General features: G+C 43.3%; 2 protein-coding genes across 9 annotated transcripts; one reads left to right on the top strand and one right to left on the bottom strand.

Moving 5' to 3' along the window:
* The first annotated feature begins 3,881 nt into the window (after positions 1 to 3,881).
* On the top strand, positions 3,882 to 19,013 carry SMIM11 (small integral membrane protein 11). 8 transcript variants are annotated; one of them, XM_027834863.3, is made up of 6 exons: positions 3,911 to 3,950; positions 5,063 to 5,125; positions 5,581 to 5,679; positions 9,135 to 9,246; positions 14,636 to 14,816; positions 18,826 to 19,013. In XM_027834863.3, exons 4-5 carry the CDS (start codon positions 9,226 to 9,228, stop codon positions 14,801 to 14,803), a joined length of 189 nt encoding a protein of 62 aa, XP_027690664.1. In that variant the 5' UTR covers positions 3,911 to 3,950; positions 5,063 to 5,125; positions 5,581 to 5,679; positions 9,135 to 9,225; the 3' UTR covers positions 14,804 to 14,816; positions 18,826 to 19,013. The 8 variants fall into 8 exon arrangements, with proteins under 8 accessions (XP_027690665.1, XP_007054674.1, XP_027690664.1 ...); XM_027834865.3 differs by having other exon boundaries at positions 5,581 to 5,703; XM_043538262.1 differs by lacking the exon at positions 5,581 to 5,679 and adding an exon at positions 8,505 to 8,597 and having other exon boundaries at positions 3,931 to 3,950.
* A 6,824-nt stretch (positions 19,014 to 25,837) lies between these two features.
* Positions 25,838 to 26,584, bottom strand: C1H21orf140 (chromosome 1 C21orf140 homolog). Its single transcript, XM_007054624.4, has one exon. It carries the CDS (start codon positions 26,582 to 26,584, stop codon positions 25,838 to 25,840), a length of 747 nt encoding a protein of 248 aa, XP_007054686.1.
* Between the last annotated feature and the right edge of the window lie 444 nt (positions 26,585 to 27,028).

Raw genomic sequence — 27,028 nt, 5'->3', positions numbered from 1 at the left:
GGATAGGAGCAGACAGGGAGGAGGCAAGAGCTGAAATGGGGACCAGGAGCAATGGGGTGAATAGGAGAAGGGCAGGAACTGGGTGGGTGGGTGGATGGGAGCAATGAGAGGGGGAGATACGGTGGTGTTGGGATGGATAGGAGCAGAGAGGGACAGAAACAGGCTGAGGGCACAGGTGCATATCTGGGTTTGTAATCACTATAACGCATTGCCCTCCAGAGCTTGGAATAGAACCCAGGAGTCCAGAGTCTCTACATTTCTCTGCCATCAGCAAATAGCTATCCTGCTAATAGCTGGACCGCACAGAATATAACACTCTATTAGTGCTACCAGTTATTCCATTAGCTCAAGTGGTCGAGGGCTCTTGTGTGGATCTAAAAGTCCCAACCCTGCTGATGAGTGATGTGAGGGTCACTATGATTCTACCATGATGGGATTTCTGGTTCCTCAATTTGTTTTATAAAAAAAATAGGAAAATACATTAAAAATAGTACATGAAACGAATGTGAAGGCTGCAAAGTCAAGCACCCAGAAGTTAGGAAATACCAGAATTCAGATTGCCTGAGCAACATTAATTCAGCTCCAAGTGTGTATGTGTTATGATACAGTCTTTAATTACATAATCACATACTATTTTTTCCACATGACCCCTGCTTCATTCAGTGCACAGAATGGACCTGCTCTGGGATGAATTAGGGTTGTGTAGTGGGTGAGGCTGTTGTGTGCAGCAGGGCCTGCCCCTCATGCTGGGCTACTTAAACCAGACTTTTCACAAGTGGGCATTAAATGTGTGTTCCTCATTTTTGGCTGCCAGGCTTGAAACCCTGAGGACAGATGTGCAGAAGTGCAGAATGCTCACAGCTCCACCTGAAGTCAATGGGAGCTCTGCTTTGAACATATAAAGTGCTACAGAATGCTAAGTACTTTGAAAACTCAGTCCCTACATGTCTCAAGTTAGGCCTCCAAACTTCATTAGTTTCAGCACCTACAGGTCTTCCCTTTGCGAGTTTGTTACCCATGGGATTCAGTGACAAAACAGCCTTCTGAAAACTACACAAGAACGCATTTAGTAGGAACAATGCATTTAGAAAAAAAAGGATTTTAAAACAACAGTTTTCATGCATGTCTGTCTGTCCTAAAATTTTACACTGTCCTGATGGTAAACTAGTCAGACCTAACTTCTTTGGACACCCCAGCGGGTGCCTGCATAATTGTCTGGTTCCCCCATCTCTTGACCCTTTAAAAACATTTACGGTCCTCTTTATCTCCTGTGTTTCATGGCTTTGGCCCTGCTCAGTTTTGTAAGTTGGTACCAGGAGGTAGAACCTTCACAGCTGATAGTTTAGGCGTTATCTCTCAACAACATTTATGTGGCAGGGGTGACCACTGTTTCCCTGCCTGCTTGTTTTTCCTGGCAGCCCTGTTCACCCAGGATAGTCATATAGTAAACATCTCAATAACCAAGCCAACATACAGTATTCATAAATTACTACAGAGCAGTTCCAAATTCATCATAATAACATATATCCCAAGATGTAATACCTCAGGGAAGTGCAGGCCATGGGCAAGACTCCATTTAAAGTCACTCTGAAACATGATTTTTAATGGAATGGATCCTTTATTTCATAGAAGGTTTCAGTGCTGAACATAATATGGTCATAGTGAGGGACTTAGGCTCAGATCCTCAAAGACTTTTAGCTAAATACACTTGAGAATGTGGGCTTTAAAATGCTTCCTGTGCAGCCTCCTCTAAATAAATTATGCAGCCTGAAGCTTCACCAGGATTTTCCTGGCAACAAACACTGGATCAATACATCCCACCATGTTAGTAATATCATGTAAAAAAATTTTCCGTGATTTCTAAAGGGCTAGATTCTGACCCAGACCACACACCTGGGCAGGAGGGTCAGAACCCTCTTCGCTACCTGAGTTATAGGCTACCTGGGCATTGGGTGTGGGTAGCCAGGGATGTGGGGCACTGCATGCCTGTTTCTTTCTCCCTACCCCAAGTAGGTGGTGGGAAGTGAGAGGAGCTGAGGCACCGGGTTGGGGATAATAATTTACGGCTGGTAAAAGCTAGAAGCAAATGACTACCCTTTGGAGCAAGGAGGGGACTGAGGCTCCCAGCACCACAGTTCATTCTCTGCATGACTCCTGAGGTGCTGCAGCAACAGGTCCCCCTTACTATGGCCTGTGACACTAAGACACAAAATAGTTAGGACCAAATTCTGCTCAGGCACACCAGTGTAAGGCCACAGTAACTTCATGTACTTCACTGATTTACATAGGTGAGACTGTGAGCAGAATTTGTCCCTAAACTTTTGCCTGTGCTTTGGTCTGTGAGCTGAGCATGGTTTCATTGCACACGCATGGAAAAGGATAACCACAGGACATGAAAATCTCTTGAGAAATTCACAGTTTAGGCATTAATTTTTCCATCACTAGAAAGTCCTGTTCTATTTCTATCCAGGTTACTTTGCTTAAGGCCTTCTGTTTCCATTTAGCTGCCATTTTACAGTGAGCAGCTATGTGTGTTTGGAATCACAAAAATACATCAGAGTCCAGCAGGGGTGAACTAGAAAGACAATACTTGTGCTATTCAAGGAATGCTGTCAGGTTGAAAATCATGTATTGAAAATAATAATAATATATAAATATAAATAAGACATAATATGTCATGTAGGGCTACATGGCAAACCAACACCATTTGCTATTCAAACCGAAGGAGTGTTGCGGTTTTTTTGCATGTAATTCATTTAGGTTGGACATTGAAACTATAGAGATTATCTGCCTTGCAGAGACGTTGCATGAACTCTTCAAACATGGAGGGACAAATGCACTATCTGGGTCAGATCCTCAGCTACTGTAAGGTGACTTTAGCTTTATTGCTCCTCAGCTGTATTGACTTCACTGGAGTTGTGCCGATTTACACTTGCTAAGCTTCTGGCCCCCATTTACTTAAACCAATAACATGTATAAAATTGTATCAGAGCAATTCTTTGAAAACATTCTTTAAAAAGAAGCAAACTGCCCACATTTCCTGGTTTCCTGTGTTCCTTGTCATGGTATCTTAGGACCTTGTTAGAACAGAAAACAGGCAGTGCATAATTGGGTGACTCTCTCTGGCTCCCATTAGCCCCAGGCTAGGAGAGATGATCGAGCAGCTAGAACACTAGACTAGGATTCAGAAAACTTGGTTCTGTTCCCTGCTCACCCACAGTCTTCTTTTGTGAGCTTGGGCAAATTAATCTGTCCTATGCTTCAGTTCCCCACGTATAAAGTGGGAATAGCACTTCCCTACCTTGGAGGGATGTTTGTAAGGATGATGTCTGTTAATGAGTAAGAGGTCCTCAGACATAAAAGTGGTGGGGACCATAGAAGTATCTAGATCACTATGGGGGGGGGGAGGAGGGGTTCCTTGTCTTGTGTTTCAGGGACAGATAGGGTGATGAGATGGGTATAGCACTTCAACCTGAACTACCAGGTACAGGTTAGTTCCAAAGCAGATCTTAGTTAAGATTGTCTGCAGCTAATGGTCAAACTGCCATAGTGTATAGGGTTTAAAGGTCAGCTAGCACAGATTCGTGTCAAAAGCATGTATCTACCTTACACAGACGGTGCATACGCACCTATGAATGTGGGATGTTGTGGGTACTTTAACTCTGGATTTCTTCTTTTCAACACCTGTAGAACAAGCTCTCCACGTGTTCTACCAGGCGTCATTCTAAAAGGACAAATTCCACATTATCACTGTTAATAATATACATGGTGTTAAGTGTGCCAAAACGTGCACTGTGCACGTTTGTTTTATGGAGGTAGAGCGGAAAAGAGGGTTAACAGCTAGATAGCACTGTGGCATGCTGGGAGCTGTAGTTTGCCAGCTGTAAGACTTCTGGTATTTGTAGTTTGTTTCCACTTCCCCTCTGAGTGTAATGGTTGCCTGCTGCAAGGTACTGTATCCGTTTGTTCTCTTTGGGGAGGTCTTATTTTTAAAATGAATCCGTGATCTAGGGGTATCTGTAAGAGCTAGACTTTCAGCACAAAATGCAAACTTTAAACAAAGTGAGTTTCAGATAAAGTTGCGTTTCTGGGCCTGGTTCCCTGTTGGTTTGCATCTTGTGTTGGCATTGCTTTCAGTTCAGAATAGAAACACCCTACATGCATGTGCAAGGCAGTTCAAAATTAGGCTCTCTGTCTTTTTCTGGGCTATGTCCATTTCCCCAATCCATCTCAGCAACTTTATTGGACGCTTGTTGGACATTTTGAGCCCCACATTTTGTAAGGAACCCCACCCCCGCTCATTAAAGTGGTTTGATATGATTTTCAAATTCAGTAAAAACATATTTGACTGCATGTGAGCATCCCCTGGAGTACTAGAACCCAAGCACTGATGCAGAGCTTTTGGGTATGAGAACCTGAAAATAAAATTGGTACTGGGCTAGTCGATTTCACTTATGTGTAGTTTCTCTGTCTCAGCTGAGTGAAGTAAATGAATAGCAGAAAGAGAGTGAAAATTACTGTGTTGAAAAAATTATTTCCGTTTCCTGAGCTGTGTGTGCAGTTCAGGTACAGCGTAGGTGACAGCTGGGAGAGGACTTCCATTGGGAAGTGACTTGTTTGGGGGTGAAGAGTTGGGGGGGGCGGGGAGCAGAGGTAGCAGGGCCCAAGTAACAATGGCAGGGGAAGGCAGCACAATCAAGCAGTGAATGGGTAGGAGACAAGCACTGGGGCGTGGTGGGTAGCTGTTAACTGGCAGCAGGAAAGCCAGGCAGGGTGCCGAGGGGTGCAAGGCAAGTGGGAAGGAATGGATATTGGGGGGTGATAGGAGGGAGGCATGCAGGTGGAAGAAGCAGCAGCAGTATGATGGTTGGCTGGTAGTGAGTGCAGCGGTGGTGGTGGCATTGCAGAAATCCCTCTGATCTAAAAGCAGTCTGGCATGTGACTAAAGTGGTGTGCTTGGACCTGGGGGTTAACAATCTGAGGTGCTGCAGGCATTTGTAATATGATTTTAAATCTGACACTGTCCCTTTAAATTTCCCGTTGCTCCACGTTTAATTTCCAGAGTATGGAGTATGTGAGGCTCTGTTGGAGGGGCTGTTAATACATCTGCTCTCTACAACTCCAGGTATGAAGAACTTGGTGGTATTGTATATTTTTGTTATTCATTTAACTCACTGCTCTCAGCTACACTGGTTTGAACCCAGAGTAACTTCGCTGGCCTCAGTTGAGCGACTGTTGACATATGCCAGCATAGCCTATAGTAGAATCTGGGCCACTATGTTTGAGCTATAAAAGTATCTGGATCCGCCTGGCCCTGAATGATTTCATCCTGTATCACATGTGCTGTTGGGTTTTGAAGAATTGTGGGAGTGGCAGTCTAGGGTCAGATTCTCTTCTGCCGTGTCACACACCGGCTTTTGGTCTGGCTTTGTAGAGCCACGCTGGGGTATCTTGGTCCCATTCTCAGAGAGCCCAGCCTGACACACAGTGTAGCATCAGCAAGTGAAGCCCTGTGATTGTTTCTCTGCGTAATGGCATGCTGTAACATGTATCGATGGTCTCTTTAAATATGTGAACGAGGGGAAGCCAGTGAGATCAGCAAGATGGGGAGAGATGGTCGGCAGAAGAAAACGTGGTTTCTGTCCAAATGGAAGGAGGATACACATTCTTTTAGCGCAGGTTAGAGTCTGCCATCACCTTACAGTAGGTGCAATCAAATAAATTCTATTTTGCCCTTGTATGCTGCCTTTCGTCTCATAGCGCTTTATACACGTTAATTAAGGCTCACAACACCCCTGCCAGGTAGAACAGTATTATGAGCCCCTTTTCACTGCTCGGTAAACAAAGGTATCAGTAGTCCACAGGAGTTTTCCAGCCAACATCGCATAAGAGGCCTCATTCCCCACTACCTTGCACTGTGTCTAGTCACTTACAGCTGTGCACAGCTGATGCAAGACTGAGTGAGTGGAGGATTATGGTTTGGGAGCAGAGGTAGAGAGGAAGGCTGATCCAGTGGTTAAAACAGCAGCCTAGGCCTTGAGAGTCCTGGGTTCACTTCCCTGCTCTCTACTTTGTCATTGTGCCTCAGTTTCCCCATCCATAAAATTAGGATAATGGCACTGCTCTGCCTTACAGAGGTGTTGTGAGGATAAACATGTTAAAGATTGTGAGGTGCTACTATGGTGGTGGTCATTTTACGCACATTTGCGCGGGGTAGATGACTATGCGATGTGCAAGTCAGTGGTGAATTGAGCCCTGGAAGTCTGTGCCTATGCTCAGAGTAGAGCTCAGGTCACCTGTCACTCAGTCGCTCACGTGACTTAACCACAAGATCTCCTTGGAAGTCGTGACGGCGAGTGAAGGTGACCTCCTTTGCACTGAGCTGGGTCTCCTTTCCATTACCCTTGTATTTATTAAGAGAATATACATTTTCAGGGGAACAAATAACAGCCGAGTGTAGATGTTTTTAAACTCCTATCTTTGCCTTATCTGCCTTTGAAAAAGCAAACATGAAACTTAGGATTGTTTATTTGCCTGCCTCCCTTTAAGATAGCATAACCTTGAGAGTACAATGTGTGAGCTTTTTTGTTTTTAAACCAGTGATGTCAATGCTAATAAATGTTTCTATTAAACTATGAAGAATCAATCCTGCCTTTCATACATACACATCCAGGCTTTTTTCTTCTGCCAAGATTTACCAGGCCTGGGTCAAGATAAGCAGGAGAACCCAAGAGGTCTAAAGCAGGATTAAGTGGGGCTACTGGAGGTTGGGGACATCAGAGCGTGGGTATGCAACACTGATATATAAAGGTGGCTTCCAAGCCAGTTCACAACAGTGAGTAAAGCTGATACTGTAAGTAGGAGAGATGGTAGGAGCTCTCACAGAGAGTTCTGATTCTTAATTAAAATCCCACAGTACACAAAAAAGGGCCTGATTTTATTCCCACTTACCCTATTTGTGACTTCAGTGGAGTTACCCCTGATTTACACCAGTGTGTGGAGAATCAGGCCTACATCTCTATAGACTTTATGCATTACAAAAGCATTATGTGGCATAATTTGATAATTCACCAATCTCCTCCCCCTCCAACCACCATCCCCCCGAAACACCAAAAGAAAAACTAATTCCCTCAATAGCCAGTCATAACCAAATCTTTGCTTCCTGATTGACTCATTAGAGGTGACTACAGGTTTTGAACCTCTAAACACATCCCCTCTTCAGAGTATTTTTTCAGGAACATTCTAAAATTGAGCTGTTATACTTAAAGCAATTCATGGTCATGATGGAGATCTGTCTGATTAAAAGGATTCTGGCCAACACTTTCAGAGCTGGATACCTCCCTGTAGGCGCCTTAATCCTACAGGTGCCTAAAAATTGAGTCACCCAGGTTTGAATCCAAACCATGTATTGAGAATTCTGCTCCCACAACTGATTTCAGTGTCAAGACCTAGTATCCCAAGGGATAAAGATCCCAAGGGCTGATAAATCTCATGGTCATTACAATTTTGAAGTAAATATCTGCTTAATATTCCTTTTTGCAGGAAGTAAACCACTAGTGGCTTGTTAGATCACACCTGCTATAATGCTTTGGCAAAAGTAGAAGTTATGAAGAGAATGCCACAAATGTCAGTTCCCATAAGGCTTATAGATAGTCACAGACGGGCTAGTCCATTCAGTGCCCAAGGAATGAGTACTTCTCTATGATTGAAGACGCTATGAGAGGAAAGGTTTCAGAGTAGCAGCCGTGTTAGTCTGTATCCGCAAAAAAAGAAGGAGGACTTGTGGCACCTTAAAGACTAACCAATTTATTTGAGCATAAGCTTTCGTGAGCTACAGCCCACTTCATCGGATGCATGCATGCTGTAGCTCACGAAAGCTTATGCTCAAATAAATTTGTTAGTCTCTCAGGTGCCACAAGTACTCCTTTTCTTTATGAGAGGAAAGTAGCTCATCAGCTCATGCACACAGGATAGACCAAGTTCAAGGGGCCATTCTCTTCCTTCTTTTTCACGCATGGATTCATTAAGCCATTTGCACCATTACAAATGCTTCCCTGTAGGTAGGTTATGCTTTTGTGCCACTTTGTACGAGTTACGCTCCTCAGATATTGGGCCTAATTAAAACTGCATTTCCTGATAAAAAATGAATGAAAGAAGGGCTCAGACATAGCAAACAAACGCATTTTCCCCAAGAGCCTGAGCTGTACTGCAGGCAGTCTGGGGTCTGTCTTATGGGCACACAGCTCCCTGCCCATGGTGAGATAGTTAAGTGCTGCAAGAGCCTTAAGACCACTCACTTGACTCTTCTGTCTTACTCAGAGGAGGATCAGAAAAGCAGAGCTATACGAACAATAGCAATAAGCCCACCATAACTGCAAGTGGCTAAGATGTGGTCCCCATTCTGCAGATCACACAGTGAGTCTGTTGTTATGTAAACATGGGGCACACATAGGGAAACAGCTCAGGGATAAGTAGAACATGTGCAGAATCTCATCCATATGCAGCTGCCTTATGGCCACTTGAGGCTCCTCAAGCATTCCTCAGCTGGAGATCTCAGTGCCAGAAGCTACAGCAAGCGCCCTAGGGGATCACTGACAGTGAGTTTGACTTTCAGCTGTTTTATTGTGTTTGTCGTGGGAGGACTTATGTACAGTGTTTTTTTCAAAATCCAGAAGCATATTTTCACTTCCCCCAGATGATGCTAAAAACAAGAGCAATCGTAGCACTGGGGATTCAAGCTCTGAGCAGGGCCTGTGGGATTAAAACCACAGCCTTGGTTTTGGTGGGCTTGTTTTCCTAAAACACCTAATGGGGATACTCCATTTGCACACATGTCATGCTTCTCAAATGAGCCAGCATTGCATTTATAGTTGAACAGCTGCAGGGATTTGCTGTGTCTGGAAGGGCTGGGCCTCCACCATACAAACACATGACACCTGTTCCAGGCCTGTCAACCTTCAGCTCTGTGTAAGGCTCCCAATGGCCGTTGTGCGTGTCACTCAACCAGCTACAAAATAATCCGCTCCCTGCGAGGTGGTTACTGAACGTTCTGAGAGTATCGTAGCAGTAGGCTCGGTGTGCTTGTCAAATGCAGAGAGATTGGCTCATTTCTTTCTTTATTTTTATTTCCTCAGATGACTCCGCCTCCACCAGTTTCTTATAAATCTGACAAACGTTGCTGGGCTTAGACTGTGGTGCGATCCGTGACATCGTCAGAGATCCAAGATGGTGGAATTTAATTGGCGGGTGAGGAGACTTTTGTTGTTAAAGCATGGGGTGGGGATGTTAAAGAGGAGGGTGTTAAGCTAGAGCTGGGGATGTTGTGTCGGAGTGTGTGTCTTTGTTTGGAGTAAACGCCATGTTCAGGTTTAAGGGGATTAAGTGCAGCTCTCTCCCCATGGAATCTGGAGACTTAATAATATATATCCTACCATATATATATTCAGTGCCTTGCAAGTTGACTTTGCTGTGTGCCTGTGAGTGAGGACTTTGCTGTGGGCCTCAGAGTACTATAGGCAGATCTGTCTTGCTTCTTCATACACACACTCCACATGGCATTTGGCTCTGCTTATCTTCCTTTCTGTCTAGTCCCCTTTCAAGGCTATGCTGTAGCGCAGTTGCTGTGTTGTCTATACCATTCATCCCCATGTTGCTGCGTGGTATCCCTGGTACAGATGTACCACTTAGTCAGCAGCACACCAGACACAATGACTTTCTTGAGTTGGGGAAGGTTTTAATTAAATGCACGAGCAGCTTCTTGGTATTTTGGTCCTGTCTGGATGGGAAGTAAGAAATCACCTGAGGTTATAGCCAACCGGCATTTGGGGCATATGAGAATATTGGCTTTGCTAGTGCACCTAGAGATATGCATAAGGGCATCCTAACCCCCCTTAGCAGGTGTACAGTGCTCTGCTCTTTCAGGAATAATGAGCTGCCAGAGAGTTGTCATTTACTTTATTCTATTCTTATCTTCATTTGAGTAACATAGGGGCGGGGGAAAGCAGCTCCAATAAATCTTATAGTTTTATTTGGCTTGGAGACTCCTCATCGACATAACTCACCAGCAACCACACAACAGAACCACTAACCCAGGAACCTATCCTTGCAACAAAGCCCGTTGCCAACTGTGTCCACATATCTATTGAGGGGACACCATCATAGGGCCTAATCACATCAGCCACACTATCAGAGGCTCGTTCACCTGCACATCTACCAATGTGTTATATGCCATCATGTGCCAGCAATGCCCCTCTGCCATGTACATTGGCCAAACCGGACAGTCTCTACATAAAAGAATAAATGGACACAAATCAGACGTCAAGAATTATAACATTCAAAAACCAGTCGGAGAACACTTCAATCTCTTTGGTCACTCAATTAAAAGACCTAAAAGTGGCAATTCTTCAACAAAAAAACTTCAAAAACAGACTCCAACGAGAGACTGCTGAATTGGAATTAATTTGCAAACTGGATACAATTAACTTAGGCTTGAATAAAGACTGGGAGTGGATGGGTCATTACACAAAGTAAAACTATTTCCCCATGTTTATCCTCCCGCCCCCGACTGTTCCTCAGATGTTCTTGTCAACTGCTGGAAATGGCCCACCTTGATTATCACAACAAAAGGTTCATCCCCCAACCCCCCCCCCCCCCCGCTCTCCTGCTGGTAATAGCTCATCTTACCTGATCACTCATGCTCAAATAAATTGGTTAGTCTCTAAGATGCCACAAGTACTCCTTTTCTTTTTGCGAATACAGACTAACACGGCTGCTACTCTGAAACTCTCATTACAGGGTGTATGGTAACACCCATTGTTTCATGTTCTCTGTGTATATAAATCTCCCCACTGTATTTTCCATCGAATGCATCCGATGAAGTGAGCTGTAGCTCACGAAAGCTTATGCTCAAATAAACTTGTTAGTCTCCAAGGTGCCACAAGTCCTCCTTTTCTTTTATTTGTAAAGCTGTAACTTATCCTCTTTTAAATTCCTCCTTAAAACCTACCCCTGCTGTGATGCCTACCAGTCACTCCTGATTAGCATTGGCTAGGTAATAGGTCAGCTGGGACTTAAATTTTTCCACTCAGTTCTGTTTGCTTGCCCCATATTCCCATCCACCCCACCATGTTTGTCCATTTTGTCTATCTTATGAGTCCTTTCCAATACCTTGGCTGTAAATTCAACGGGGCAGGGAGTATTTTCTCATCTCTGGTGTTACTCCATTCATTCCTGGTGCAACAGGTTACACCATGAATGACTTTGGCTTATGAACTGATACAGGGATAGCTCCACACACGCATATAGATACTCCCTGCCACCTTGTGTACTAAGAGTTTTCATGTGTAAATGATATTAATCAAAGCAGCAGTGCTACCAACAAGCCTTGTAGCTGTCCTTCCTGAGATTACATAGATATGGTTGAAAGACAGCACAACCCCTACAAATTGTGATGAAATTCTTTGCAAAATTAGGACCATGGGCTGCAGCTGTAGATGGACCTAGTATAATTTCGTATAAAGTCTGTGCAATGTGGACAAATCAGCACTCTTAAACTTGAGCATTTCCTGATATCTATATTTTAAATTGACAACTGTAATGGAGTGATAACATAGGGGGTTTTATTTGCATTATGTATTCTAATATTGGCGAAACTGAGTTACAGCATACTAGTAGTTGTAGTAAGTGAAAGGTTCGACTATCAAGTTACTTTGCACTGCTTTCAGGTGGGGAATTAGGCCAGCTGGCTCTTTGAAACAGCATGCGGCGAAATTCTAGCATCTACAGTGCATTTCTGATACTGAAAGCTCCATTATGCGTTGCCCGATCCTCTGCCAGTGTGTTTTCAAGTTCTTTGTTATGCAGTTTTTGCACTTAGATTTTCCACACACATCTCTTATAGTATCAAATCTTTATAATGTGGAAAAGTTTGTGTAGCATCACGAACCCCAAGCATTCAAAATCATGAGTCAGGCCACAAAACCGCCCCCATGAGATTTAGTATATAAATAAATGTGGGGTCTTATTTGCTTTCCGGCTTTTGAGCTTTTAGGGGGTCACTTTTTCAAGCCGTCTTCTGTAGCCATGACGGCTAGAATGTTCTAAATGACAGCTGAGACCTGATTCCAGGAGCTGGCGCTTTAAGTAAAACACCAACTAGTGCGAGCCTCATGATAAAATTGTGGGAATTGGTAACGCTAAGTCATATGGATGAATATTAACAAAAATTAGGCCTCAGAAGTGCAAATATGTGCCTAAAGCTGAGCATATGCGTAACCTTTGCAGGATCCTGGCCTTGGTTTGGTTTCCTCTGAAGAATTTAATATTGGTCAATATCAGAGACATTAGCAAATATCTTCTATCCTGAATTGAGCAGAGATCCTCCCACCCACCTATGCTCTGCTTACATTAGAAAAACTACCCATTTACTGAGAACGTGGGTAATTTTAATAATTTTATTACAATAATGTTAAAATAAAAGAAATGGTACAGAGTTTAAGTGAAGAAGTTTCTGGTTATCAGGGAATAAGGTACAGATTACTAAAGGGTGCGGAACATAGTTTCCCTTTGTCTGCACTTGCAATTAATTTCCGCACGCATAGCTAACAACCGTTCTCGGCTTTTTCAGTGTAGGCAGGACCCCAGCGAACCCTTCACACCACACTGTAATGGATATTTATCACCTCATTAATTTGTGAGGGTGACTAGAGCTTGGTTAAGAATGAATAACAAATAGTTTATTGACAGGTTTCAGAGTAGCAGCTGTGTTAGTCTGTATTTGCAAAAAGAAAAGGAGTACTTGTGGCACCTTAGAGACTAACAAATTTATTAGAGTATAAGCTTTCGTGAGCTACAGCTCACTTCATCAGTTTATTCTGCAAGTTTTTCTGTGTGCAAATTGTCTGCAAACAGATGTGTTTTCTCAGATTCAGCCATTACTCAGAATGATTGGCCAGATAGCTTTTGTGGCTGATGTGTGGCCTGAAGCTTATTCACAAGCAGCACATTGTGAAATATTCATTATGAAATGTCTGAGCTCTTTTGGCTGGACACAGTGGTCACTGCAACCTGGGGAAGCAACTCAACACAAAAATTGGGGATGAGCCAGTTGGATTTTTTTGTCCATGCAGAACTCTGTATTTTACTCACAGAAAAGCAGTTAACCAAAAAAAAATCTGTATGGAACACAGGGATTCCACAGATCAGCATTTATTACCCATCCCTGGGCGACAAAAACAGCCTTATCCCAGGGAACCTACAACTTCCTGTTTCTGGATCAGCTGCTTTTATGGCCCCTCCCTGGAGCTCTGTGTGGGCCAGAGATGGAATGAATTCGGGTTATCTGGTCTCTGCACCCAGTCACATGGTGTATTTCTGTGCCCTGAATGGATGACATGCTTTTTTTCAATATGCAGCACTCCCTTTTTGGACTTTGACGTCTGCACAGATATTCACAAAAACCATAGTCATTCCTCCCTCCCTCCTTCCCCTCTCCTCCCCCTTGAGAGAAAGGAATACACATCTCCTTGTGTCTGGATGACTGTCTCAACAGATCACCTTTATAGATGGATGTTACACAGAGCCTGGCAGCCACTGCTACATGCCTTCAAGATCATGGCTTTGAGTGAACAAGAGCCAATTACAGCCCTTGCAAACCCCCAGTATTAGTGGGGTCTGGTCACCATCCAAGACAGTGTCTTTATTTCAGAGTAAGATGGTGTCTGTGATTCATCAGTCATTGGCTTACAGCTCCTAAGCTACAATTCTTGACTCAGCTCCGGCTCTTTTGGTCTCGTACATGAATACCTTGTGCAATTCCTTGTTTTGTTTCCATCCTGCAATTGCAACAAACCAGTACATAAAAATCTTGGTCTAGAGCCAGTATTACCATTGCTTGATGAGCTCATCTCTGATATTATTCTGTAGCTACCTGATGTCAGGTCCAGGTAAGATGGTCATCAGCATGGTTAGCAGGCTGCCATGTAAGAGGCTGTAAGAGGAGCACATTTGGGCTGTTGTGTAACTCAAGCAATGCAGTGCCAGGAGGAGTTTTGATATTTAACGGTTCTAGAGTTATCATCCATCGTAATCCCCCTTTTCCGGCTGATGATTCTTCAGAAACCTGGGGTGAATTCCTGACTCCATTGAAGTCAATGGCAAAACTGAGTACATAAACTTCTAGGAAGGCCAAAAATCTTCAGCAGTGCCCAGGAAAGCAACTTTGATCATGCCTAATGTCTGAGACAAGTATAGGAATCAGGTGAATCCTCACAATTACCCCTCAAAGTTTGCTTTCCGCAAATCTCTTGCAACATTCACTTAAAATTTGCCCTTTAAGCAAACCATCTTGCCAGTAAACTAATTCACGGAAAAGCAAACCTAGAAGGAGGTGTGAATACGGGCAAAGCGAATTCATTTACAAATTGAGATGAATTGAGGGAAATATTTTTCAGTCTGCACCTGAACTCTGATCCAGATGGCCGAAGAAAGCATGCACTGCATTGCCATAGCATGAACAAAGTCTTGAATAATACAGCTTCCATAGGGAAGGTGTATAGTATGCCATAGATGTCTTTAAATGTCACAGTTGCTCAAGTGTTGTAGAAACTCTGTTGAAATATATTGTTTTCTATTTCAGGCTTTGGAGAATTTTCCACTGCTGATGTACATTTTGGCAGCTAAAACATTAATTCTTTGCTTGGCATTTGCTGGAGCAAAACTATACCAGAGTAAAAAACTTGAACAAAAAATGAAAAAAGAACATGAGGCAAAGCTGAAAAAGGAAGCAGAGAAGAAGGAAGATTGAAGAATCTTACAAGGTATAGAATTACTGGCTCAATTGGTGTGTGATAACAGCAGGAGGGCAGTATACTGTTATAGCTCATTATGATGTTTTGGTTCTGATCTAGCTGGATTCAAGTGTTGTCTTGCTCATCACCACTTATCCTATAGTCAAACAAAAATATTTCCTGTGGTACTTCAGCACATGCATGTACGCTAAGTGATTCAGTCCTCTACCACTGACACAATGATCACCAGAAAAGTCACATTGTCGTGCATGACCTTTAAGAGATCTTTGTATGAGATTCTCTTTCAACTATGTACCTACCTAAGCTTTTAGACCATGCTCAGCGCCTGTGGGATCTGAGCACCAGAAGACAAGTTTAAATTGGGCTCAACACAGGGGTAACTGGATGAGCTAATGGTCCTTTCTGACCTTTAAAAAAAATCTAAGACTTTAAAGAAAACTCAAATCTCTCACATAGTTTAAGTATGTTACAGGACGAAAGTGCTTTAGCTGGAAGAGCAAAACCATATCGCAAGGAGTTCTCCGAGTTGGATATATCGTGCAAGTTTCACTATACAATAGGCTATGCACTTCACTGGTATAAATTGGCCCCATTTTGGGAGCTGTGAGCAGTGCTCGGTGCTTAAAGGTGTTGCATACCCTTGCCTCTGACTGGCTTGAGAGAGAGCTGAGCACGCTCAGCATCTGATCGCGCCCATAGCATGGAGAAGTATAGTCGTGCCAGTATAATGTACACCATCTGGGATGTGGTGCCAAGAAGAGTGTTGTCTTCTGCTCTAATCACTAGACTGCAGAGGGGATCAAGAGACAGGGGTGCTATTCTCTGCTCTGCCACTTGTTCGCTATGTGACTTTGGACAAGTCACTGTCTTGCTCTGTGCCTTAGTTTCTGTATCAGTAAAATGGGGATAATATGACTTCCATAGCGCTTTACTTCTTTACATTTACAAAGTGGTGTTATTAGCAGAACTCCTGTTGCATTTTTAAATTAAGCTTCACCCCACGTAAGAAATCAATTTCGATTTTTAAAAGTGTTAGCAATTTGGGCCCAAGTCCTGTCACCATTATTCTTCTTCCAAAACTCCTTCTTGGGTGAATGGGAGTTATGCATAAAAGCTGGTGGCAGAATATGGCCCTAAGAATAAGTTGTGAGAATGCAGTGGCTGTCTATATGCCAAGTTGCTTCACCACTTTAGGTGCAGCTTCAGCTGTGATTTTAAACTGACTTAGTTAACTGGTGCACAAGGCTCCATAGACACTCCTATTTCAGTTTAAACCAGACTTATTGCAGTTTGGCCCAAGCTGATTAGGAACAGGTTTAAGGCAAATGGAAATACATTCTATTCTTAAACCCGAAATAAGAATTTCCTCACAGGAGTTTGCAATGATTTAACTAAACCTGATCAACTAAACTGGTGCAAGCTGTAGACAAGGCCTAAGGAAAACAGCAAAGGGCAGATAGAAAAGTTTCCATGAGACACATTCATTCAGTATGATTCTGCATGTGAATCTAAACACCAAAATGGCAGCTGTCACTGTAGCAGACAGGGAGACTTCCTGTGTTCCAAATATCCAGTCAACAGCATGGCAGCATCACGCCATGCACCACAGGGAGGATCATTGTTAGCTGAGACAGGAAGATACACAGGAAAATGTTTTGAATTTCTTCCGTGTATCGTCCTTTGATTTGGCGTCTGGGAAGCACTAATTTATGAACTAGAAAGATAGGGAAGAGCTATTCTCTTTCTCGATCATGTTTCAGTGACTGTTTTATTAAAATTCTACTAGGCTAGGGATAAGGTTTCAAAAATAAATATCCAGGGCTGGTGTATATGTGGGAGGAGAAATCCTCTCCCACCATTCAAGCCAGTGGGACACAGCACTAGGGAGGTGTGGGAAAGTCTGGCTGTCACTGTGGCCTGAATTTGCAAGGGAACATGGTTTCCTGCCTAAGGGCTATACCCTGACCCTCCATTAGCTAGTGTTCAGACTATGGTCAGTAGCACTTCGCTACTTTTACAACAGCAGCAAAACCTGCCCTGCCTGTGTGCCGTCGCTGGCCCGCCCAGTAGAATTCGGGCCCGAAGCATTCTTGGCACAAAAGTTATACCTGCCAGTGTTGGAGATTTTCCCCCCAAAAGGCATAATTTGGTGCTGATGCGTTTTCTGATTTATATTGCCTGTCATCTTACACTGTGAACACTGGAGCAGGGAGCAGGTCCTCCTCTTGGCACTGTACAGCAGTGAGAATGTTTTGCATGTTTAACAAGTAATAAAAATTCTGCTGGAGAGAGAGAGAGGCTAAACCAAAGTAGTTGCATCCCTGCTCCTGCCTGGCGTCCGGTTTCATGTGGAGCCCTTCCCTGATGTTACCCTCTGAGAGAGCCATGCTGCCATGAAGCATGGGGAGGTCCAGGGAGTACTGAGGAGATGGGCCTCCACAAGAATACCTTGGCTATCCAAAGATGGCCCCAAATCCTCAGGATCTCCTCACAGCTATTGGGACACTCATGAACTGGAGGATCAATTTCTTCTTCGTTTACATGGGGAATGGTGGCAGCGGAAGGAACCTTCCAACCCAAAGGATGTTCTAACACAAGAACATCAGAATGGCCATACTAGGTCAGACCAATGGTCCCTCTAGCCCAGTATCCTGTCTTCTGACAGTGGCTGGTGCCAGATGCTTCAGAGAACAGAACAGGGTAGTAGTTACTGAGTGATCCATCCCGTTTTCTAGTGCCAGCTTCTGGCAGTCAGGGGCTTAGGGACACTCAGAGCATGGGGTTGCGTCCCTGACCATCTTGGCTAATGGCCATTGATGGACCTATCCTCCATGAACTGATCTTAATTCTTTTTTTGAACGTAGTTATCCTTTTAGCCTTCACAACCTCCCCTGGCAATGAGTTCCACAGGTTGACAGTGTGTTTTGTGAAAAGTACTTCCAAATGTTAGTGTTAAACCTGCTGTCTATTAATTTCATTGGGTGACGCCTGGTGCTTGTGTTACGTGAAGGGGTAAATAACACTTCCCTATTCACTTTCTCCACATCGCTTTGTGCAATCCACATAGTGTTAAGGCTGCAGAGCTTTGTGTTTGGCCATGGCTTTCCACATGGGAAAGCTGATCTAGAACAGTGGTTTTCAACCTATTTGGGCTCAGCACACATTTGTAAATGTTTATGGCCTGTCACAACCCAGTAAATACTCTGAGGGTGGAGGGTCTGGGGCAGAGCTGTAACTAGGCATTTTAGTGCCCAGGGCAAGCAAGCATATTTACGCCCCCTACCAGAGATGACGTGTTGGGAGGTCACGTGCCTCCCCAGATATTTGGTTTCCCCCCCTCTCGCCCCCTCCCCCCCCCCGCCCCAACCCAGACAGCCTCGTGGTTTTTTGAGGTTCATTGGGGGTGGATTTGGTGTGCCATCCCTGAGCCCTGCTGCGTGGGGTTGACTCCACCGAGCCCCACCTGGCATTACTGGCCTAAGCCAGCCCTGGGCAGCTGCCCCTCTTGCCCTGCCCTGATTCTGACCCTTCCCTGCGGTGGTTTCAGGTGGATCCTGCCTGGCACTCATCCCACAGTGGCAGCTTCTGTGCTGTGGAGCTGACTGGGCTTGGCTCTTGCGTATGGGCATTGCAAACTCCGGAGCTGTAGCACCACTCAGGTTTGGCCCCGCTCCCCTGACTGGACCAACTTTTGTGTGAGTGGAGTTGTGACCTGGCTCATGGGTTGCAGTGCCACTCACTCAAATTTGGCCTACCCATACTCCCCTCGTCATGACAGTTGGGCCAAACCTGAGTGGCGCTGGGACCCCAGAGGTTGCAGTGCCTGGAACAGGGAGGCGAGCCCAGCCAGCCTTGTGGGACAGGAGCCACAGGAGCTGCCATGTGACCCTTTGAAACATTCTGGTGACCCAATTTTGGGGCCCAACCCACAGGTTGAGAAACCCTGATTTAGACCATATGTTGTAAGCATAGCACATTTGCTGTTCTCACTAATTTAATCATTGTTTTTTCTCTGCAGATTTCCTGACATTTCCTGCTCATGTGGATACCTTTCCCGGGAGGGTGAAGACTTCCCTTAGATGGAACAATGTGTCAAAGAAATAAACCGTCCCCGAGCAGCATTCGCTTAAACTGCATATTGACTTTTTATACATGTAATAAGAATATCCATCCTCTATTTATACAATAAAGGTTCCACAGTAGGAATGGGCTGGGTTTCTGCTTACCAGAAATGCTGCACTTAAGTCAGGTGCTGTAAAAGAGGCTGTTCTTAAAATCAGCTGTGGAGTGCAGAAAGACAATCACTTCTAACTAGGAAATCCATCACAGGTGCTACAAGCTGGTGGAGATAGCAGGAGGCAGATAATAGAAAGCCCCAGACTCTCCTTGCTCCTTTCTCAAGGCAACCAGCACCAGCTGCGGAGGAGAGCATAGGGCATGCCTAGTCCCGCCCCTGGACCCAGAATAACCAATCCAGGGTGTAAGCTGTTAGGGACAATATCCGTGTGTCTTCCTAGATCTACCCTACATGCAGCGCCTAGTGCACACAGTGCTGTACTGTAATAATAATAATAATTAATAGCACAAATCAAACCAGAACTATTAAAACTTGGCAATTTCTGCTCTTCTGAGGAGTTGGAGGTCTCTCTTGCATTATTTTGCTACGCAGAGAACACTTAGAGATGCCAATAGTTACAGCTGCCTCAGTATTTCCATTATAAAGGGTCATTTGTCAGTGGCTTATAACTTCTCAAAGTTTCACCTTTGTGTCTGATATTTGAGGGAAAAATCAGGCCTGTGGCTCTGAGGTCACGTTTCGGGCCTCTGTGTAGTGTAAGAGGTGACCAAACAGTGGCTCACTGCCACCCTCTTTCTGCGACTGCAGAATTGTGGTATCTGGTGAAATCAAACAAGCAATTCTAGCTTTTGGAGACTGTGTAGAAATTGTGGGCATTGATTTGTTAACTGCTCATGTAACAGGTGCAGCTCTGGGGCAAGATACCTGGTGGGTTTCAGTAGCACAGAATTACATAGTCTACTATTAACTGTGATTTTTTATAAAAACTTAGCAGTCTAGCTAGCTACTTCAGTAATAGTCTCTGACAAATCCATGTTTTGTAAAACTTATACATCTACCAGGGACAGAAACTGAGAAGGTGTGGAAAGGTGAAAGCATCTGCGGTGGTACAGAACTCCTGCGTCTTGCACCGTGAGTCTCCAATAGTTTTCAGCTGACAAGCCTGTCCATGGAATATTTAGGTACTGCCTGGGGCCATCATGTGGCAACCACAGTGAATTGCAACAGTTTCCATATCTGCCTCTGGATCATGTGCATGTATGAACATGGAGTGTAGTCTCCTTTAATGACTCCACGGCATTCAGTTCCATTCTGCTACACCGTCGGGGGGAATAGCACACACACAAATGATATTTAATCGAACTGTAAGGCCCAACCCTTCAGAGAAAGCACATGGAAGTCCACTGGCTTCAAGAGGATGTCATGCTTTGTCAGGTAATGACTGAATGTATCAGAGCTGATATGCCAACATATCTGGGCCATATCTTCATGATCTTCCCTGATTTTTAGAGTGCTGTAGCTAAAATGACCCCCACTCTAGGAAGTGGCATACATGGGTGCAGTCCAAGAGCAGATTTTTAAACACGCTTAGGATAGCAATCATTTGACTGTGTTGGAGTGTGGGTCTCTACCCTGAACCATGATTATGTAACAAAATGGCACCTCCTCCCTCAAAACAGTTGCCCCCAGTGCAGAGTCAGCAAAACATGGGCCTACTTTAAAAAAAAAAAAAGGGGGGGGGGAGAAAACTTGCTTAGTGCACAAAACAACTGAGGCTGGCATTAGAATTTGTGGGGCCCCAACCTGTCAATGGTCACCTGTGCAAATTGGTGAGGATTTTTACAGGTGACCACAGACCCAAACCCTTGGATCTTAGAACAATGAAAAAGCATTCAGTTTCCTTACAAGAAGACTTCTAATAGAAGTAAAAAAGAATCACCTCTGTAAAATCAGGATGGTAAATACCTTACAGGGTAATTAGATTCAAAACCTAGAGAATCCCTCTAGGCAAAACCTTAAGTTACAAAAAAGACACACAGGAATATTCATTCTATTCAGCACAGCTATTTTCTCAGCCATTTAAAGAAATTATAATCTAACACATACCTAGCTAGATTACTTACTAAGTTCTAAGATAGGTTTCAGAGTAACAGCCGTGTTAGTCTGTATTCGCAAAAAGAAAAGGAGTACTTGTGGCACCTTAGAGACTAACCAATTTATTTGAGCATAAGCTTTCGTGAGCTACAGCTCACTTCATTGGATCCGATGAAGTGAGCTGTAGCTCACGAAAGCTTATGCTCAAATAAATTGGTTAGTCTCTAAGGTGCCACAAGTACTCCTTTTCTTTTTAAGTTCTAAGACTCCGTTCCTGTTCTGTCCCCGGCAAAAGCATCACAGAGACAGACACAGACCCTTTGTTTTTCCCCCTCCTCCCAGCTTTTGAAAGTATCTTGTCTCCTCATTGGTCATTTTGGTCAGGTGCCAGCAAGGTTACCTTTAGCTTCTTAACCCTTTACAGGTGAGAGGATTTTTCCTCTGGTCAGGAGGGATTTTAAAGGGGTTTACCCTTTCCTTTATATTTATGACAACCTCCTACAAAAAATCTAGTGCTGTCCTATTGCTGGAGAAAACTGGAAATGTATTTCTGTTTCTTATGTTTGCATGTAGGTTACATCACTCTCACTTGTTCTTAACATAAAAGAGCTTAAACCCAGGCAGACTATCCAGGAGCTAGATTCTAATGCCCAAAAGTAAGTGTGTAAAACAAAATGGGCTTAAAATTAATAGGTAAAAATGTGAGCCACTCCCCTTTCTCCCAATTCTGCCCTAATGCCCTACTAAACTTCCATGCATGAAGTACTTGGGCATATTGTTAAACAAAGGACTAGGAAATTTGGTATTGATCTAGTCATTGCATGCCTGCTCCATGAACTGGAGCAAATAAAGTTTTCATTGAGAGGCTGCTCCTTGAAAAAGTGTTTCCACTTCAGAACCAATTAGCCAGTGAGATAGTATGTAATTTCAAGCTATTTGCATTCCTGCTTGCCTTGGGCACCTGCTATGGCTCTTTCATCAGTATTAGAATTCGCATCCGCCTCTCATCTGACCTCTAACCTTTATTCAGAGTTACTTGAATTACTTTATCCTACTTGTGCAGTTTAATCATGCAAATAGAGATGGGGACAGGAATTAAGATATATGCTTTGATAATAGGTAATGATCAAATATATTGGACTATACAGTACTACAAGGGCTGGTACTAGTGAGACTATACTGAAATCACAGCAACTTAAAACCATACAAAAAATTTATTACACTCATCCATGCTAGTTTAAATGCCCTCTGCTAGGAATTGGGTGCATGTTATTTGTTAATATCCTATCATTAAAAACGGTTAGTCATAGAAAATGCTTGTCATTCTAAATTACCAGCCCAGTCAGAACTATATTATTATGTATTATTTTTATTACTGTACTGCCTAGGGAGCTCTAGTCATGTACCAGGACCCCATTGTGCTAGGTGCTGTCCCAAAGAGCTATATTAGCTATGTGGTTTTTCATCATCTTAAAGGATTGCAACATCCTGTAGAGAATAGGTTGCAATTTCCCTCAGTTGTGCAAAAGAACTTAAGGTGGATGTGACAGGTTGGGTCACAGAGATCCCCTTGGGACTGTCACCTGATGTGCTGAAACTACCTCTTAGCCCGTTTTCTCTGATGGCCTGGGACTCCAGAACGCTGTCTTGTTGAACCAGACACACTAGCCTGCTGCAACACAGACCCAGGGTCTGACCCACACCCCCAAAGCTGCAGACTTAACTGAAAACAGCTCAGCAAGCACTCCTGTCTCCAGCACCCAGACACTCCCAATGGGATCCTAACCCCAGATAAATCTGTTTTACTCTGTATAAAGCTTATACAGGGTAAACTCATAAATTGTCTGCTCTCTATAACACTGATAGAGAGATATGCACAGCTGTTTGCTCCCCCAGGTATTAATCTCTTACTCTGGGTTCATTAATAAACAAAAGTGATTTTATTAAGTATAAAAAGTAGGATTTAAGTGGTTTCAAGTAATAAAGGCAGAACAAAGTAAGTCACCAAGCAAAATAAAGCAAAAACACGCAAGTCTAAGCCTAATACATTAAGAAACTGAATACAGGTAAATCTTACCCTCAGAGATGTTCCAGTAAGCTTCTTTCACAGACTAGACTCCTTCCCAATCCTTTCCCCGGTACAGTTCTTGTTAGTTCCAGCTCAGGTGGTAACTAGAGGTTTTCTCATGTCTGCAGCCCCCTTTGTTCTGTTCCACCCCCTTTTATAGCTTTGGCACAAGGTGTGAATCTTTTGTCTCTCTGGATCCCCACCCCTCCTTCTAAATGGAAAAGCACCAGGTTTAAGATGGATTCCAGTTCAGGTGACATGATCACATGTCTCTGTAAGACCTTATTCTTCATTACCCACAGTTTGGCTCACACGTCCACAGGAAGGCTTGCAGGTAAATAAACCGTCTACAACCAATTGTCCTAGTCAATGGGAGCCATCGAGATTCTAAACCACAATTAATGGCCCACACTTTGCATCATTACAGTAGGACCCCAGAGTTATATTTCATATTCCTAGTTTCAGATACAAGAATGATACATTCATACAAATAGGATGAACACACTCAGTAGATTATAAGCTTTGTAATGATACCTTACAAGAGACCTTTTGCATGAAGCATATTCCAGTTACATTATGTTCACGCTCATTAGCATATTTCTATAAAACATATGGGGTGCAATGTCACAGTGGATAAGCTCCTGCCTGTGTTAAACTTTTAAAAGTTACGGTGTTACTATGACACAAATCGCTTGAGTAGGAAGGTCTTATTTCTGAGACTGATGACAATAATGAAGAATCTCATGCGATAGGGGAAGATTCTCTCTTGCTTATAAAGGGCCTTTACTCACACTGAGTAGTGCCTGACTCTGCAGCTAGTCCCATTGACTTCAGGGGGGACGGCTCAATGCGAGTAAAAGGTGTCTTAATCTGTCCCTAAAGAAAAACACAACTATGCAAAGGGGAGGCACATAAGCTCAGTAGGGAGTTGCTGTGTTGGTGAAGCAATCCAGCACTTTGTTTTGTTCTTGTGTTTGGTTCAGATTCTGATCTTATTTCTGCCATAGTAAATCCAGAGTAATGCAATGGATTTATTCTGGATTTACCCTGGGCTAACCCAGATCAGATAGTTTTATTCTTGTGTATAGTGTAGTATTATTGTTTAAAGGTCAAGAAAGACATTCCAAAAATGTGCTGTATATCATCCAGTTTGTTAATGAAATAATGAATACTGTGCTGGCTATGCAATTATTGTCCTTCATCACTCAAAAGACACACTGGGCCAGATTCTCTTCTCAGGGTGTTTTCACACCAACTTAACTCCACTGACTTGAGATGAACTACTTCTCATTCACACCAGTGCAAAATCAGAGTCAGGCCCATGGTATTGGAACAATAGAAGCTTTTCCTCTCATACCTTTTCTACTCCTTCAGTAACATATACTCATACTTGGGCCATTCCCATTTACAGCATTTAGCGTGTCACTGTCACTTCCCCTTCCACCCTCCCACCCCCAAAAAGAGCATCAATTTATAGTAATTGAACACAAAGCTGAGAAAAGACACACTTTGAAGCATATATTCACACGTTACTAGAAAATATACTGTAGGGAAATGATACTGCTCTGACTCCACCCTCATCCCCCAGGGAATGGACTAGATTTCCTAATTAAGTAATTTACTTTTCCACCTCTAATTTCTATAATATATTATGTAGTTTCCACACATGGAAAAAGTACTATGGATTTTCAGTGCATCAATCAAGCCATTAGAATAAAAATGGCAAGCATCATGAGATCCAAATGTTTTCTTTAAGTTTTGAAGTTCTGTCATTTTCTGTGTAAGAGGCACGTGGGAGAAGTATACAAAATAATGAATGGTGTAAAGAGGGCAAATCATGCACACTTATTTATAACAACAAGGGAACATTCAGTGAAATGGAAAAGGCAACACCAGTTAATTTTGATATGAAGAAATACTCCTTTAAACAAGTTGTACTTAACCCATGCAACTCATTGCCACAAGATATTGAGTCTGAGAGCTTAGTAGGATTCAAAAAAGGATTAATCATTTAAATGGATAAAAAAAGCACATAGTTACATTAGGTTGAGTGCAATATTTTATCTGAAGGGATATAAACCAATCACTGATTGACAGGGTTAGAAACAAACTTTCCTCCTTGGCAGGTTATTGCATAATTTACCTCTATGGGGTTTCTTGTATCTTCCTCTGAAACATCTGGTGCTGCCCAATATCAGATAACTAGTCTGAAGTGGTATGCCAATACCTATGTTTTATGTTAAAGACAACAGTAACTTGAATTCCTCTGGCTTGTTTTCCCTGTTAAGCATAAAAGACAATGGCATCTATGATTTCCACCTCAGATGTGCTTTACTCATTAGTAGATCTCCCAAGTGGGTCAGAGATGGGCCTGAGCTGCAAAATTCATATACAGATCAGGACCCAACTCAAACTCTGGGGTTTGATTTGGTGAAGGAAAGAAAAAAGCCATAAAATTCAGACCCGGATCAGCATCTGAACTTGTCCCAAAAATCAAGCTGTTTGGATTCTGGGTTTTGGTTTGGGCCCATCTCTGTGATTAAGGGAATTAAGTCTATCCATCCCAACACTTATACACCATTTACCACCCTAGTCCTGGACCACATAAAGAGATTAAAATTCAGATTAACATGATGTTTGTTATTAAGATCATTGTTGATGTTTCTGTTTTAGGGTGGCCTCTAAGGAGGGAAGTGGCTCAACAGAGCTGGTACACTGCCTAATTGGTCGTTTATTTTATTTAGTTTATTTTTAAATCAAAGAGCATTTGATGTTTGCAGGAGGAAACCTTCAAGCAAATGTATCAAGGTAGTAATTTTCCCATCTCCGCACTTTGTTAGTCGCCACCTTCCATTTGCTTGGAGTCATCTTTTCTAGTCCTTTCTCAACCAAGTCACTGAAAAGTATACACCTGTAGGAGTAAGTTCTCTCAATGGACCTCAGACAAAACTCCTTTCTGTTGTTGATAATAAACCACTTCAAAGAAGACCACGCTACATCCATAGGGTGGAGATAGTTGTAGGGCAGAGGCACAGAGAGAAGCTCATGGCCATTGGCTTTAGCAATTTGAGGGCAGCACTCAATGCTGGACATGTAAATGACTGATGGGACCTGCGGGTGAGTTATCTCCTCCTGAGCGGTGGGTTCTTTTGTCTGCCTTTTCTCTCTCACTACGATGATGCATTTCCCATAGAACGTGTTCAGAGAATCGCAGAATTCCTGAAAGATGTCTTCATGCTGCTTCATGGGCAGTTCATTTCTTAGCAATATTCTGTATCTCCAAGGCACCCAGCCTTGACTGCTTGCAGCATGAACGAGTGTCCATGTTGGCCAATTCAGGCTGTCTTCCTGCAGTATCTTTTCCCCTGTTATGAGAGATTCTGAAATATTAGTTTCTCCTAAGAAGATGGTGTTGAGACCATTAAACTGCAGAGTCCTCAGTGCTTTTAAATACTTCAGGCACTGCTTCCTCGCAGCAGTGTCAAAGGAGCTCCTGTGGATGATGTGCTTTAAAAGAGGATTTACAAAGTGATACATGTTGCTTTCCCTGGGTTGCTTTGAAGTTCACAGAAGGTTCTGATGATACAGGGTAGGAAAGCGATGATCTCATAATGGCTTTCATTACACTGGTGTTATTCAGTAGCATCATAACAGACAGTGCACGGCGCTAGTATTTTCAGACGGCTGATCAAAATTCAGAACGATCTCAGGAAATAATAGCTCTGTCGCGCTAGTTAAACTCCAGTTGTGCAGCAAGCTGTAAAGGACTTTGTCATCAGGATGTTTTTCAATTTGAAAATCATCCCCCTCGCCTCACCTACCTCCCCGTGTTTATTAACATAACCTGTCCCAGCTTAGTGTGGTATCTGCCCCCTGTGGTGGTAACTAGGCTACACAGAGGTTGATGAGCCTGTTACAAACCTTGGCTAGGGTAGGTCTTTTAGCTCAAGCCATACGGGCAGGTCTGGATTACAATCTAGA

The sequence above is a fragment of the Chelonia mydas genome, chromosome 1 (genome assembly GCF_015237465.2).
Source record: "Chelonia mydas isolate rCheMyd1 chromosome 1, rCheMyd1.pri.v2, whole genome shotgun sequence".
Classification (NCBI taxonomy): Eukaryota; Metazoa; Chordata; order Testudines; family Cheloniidae; genus Chelonia; species Chelonia mydas.
The sequence above is the reverse complement of the archived record's forward strand: the minus strand, read 5'-3'. Positions and strand labels throughout refer to the sequence as shown.

Coding starts and splice junctions, on each gene's coding strand:
- SMIM11 (XM_027834864.3), top strand. CDS start 9,226: ATGGTGGAATTTAATTGGCGG. Junction 9,247..14,635: donor TGGTGGAATTTAATTGGCGG/GTGAGGAGACTT, acceptor TTTCTATTTCAG/GCTTTGGAGAATTTTCCACT.
- C1H21orf140 (XM_007054624.4), bottom strand. CDS start 26,584: ATGTATCACTTTGTAAATCCTCTTTTAAAGCACATCATCCACAGGAGC.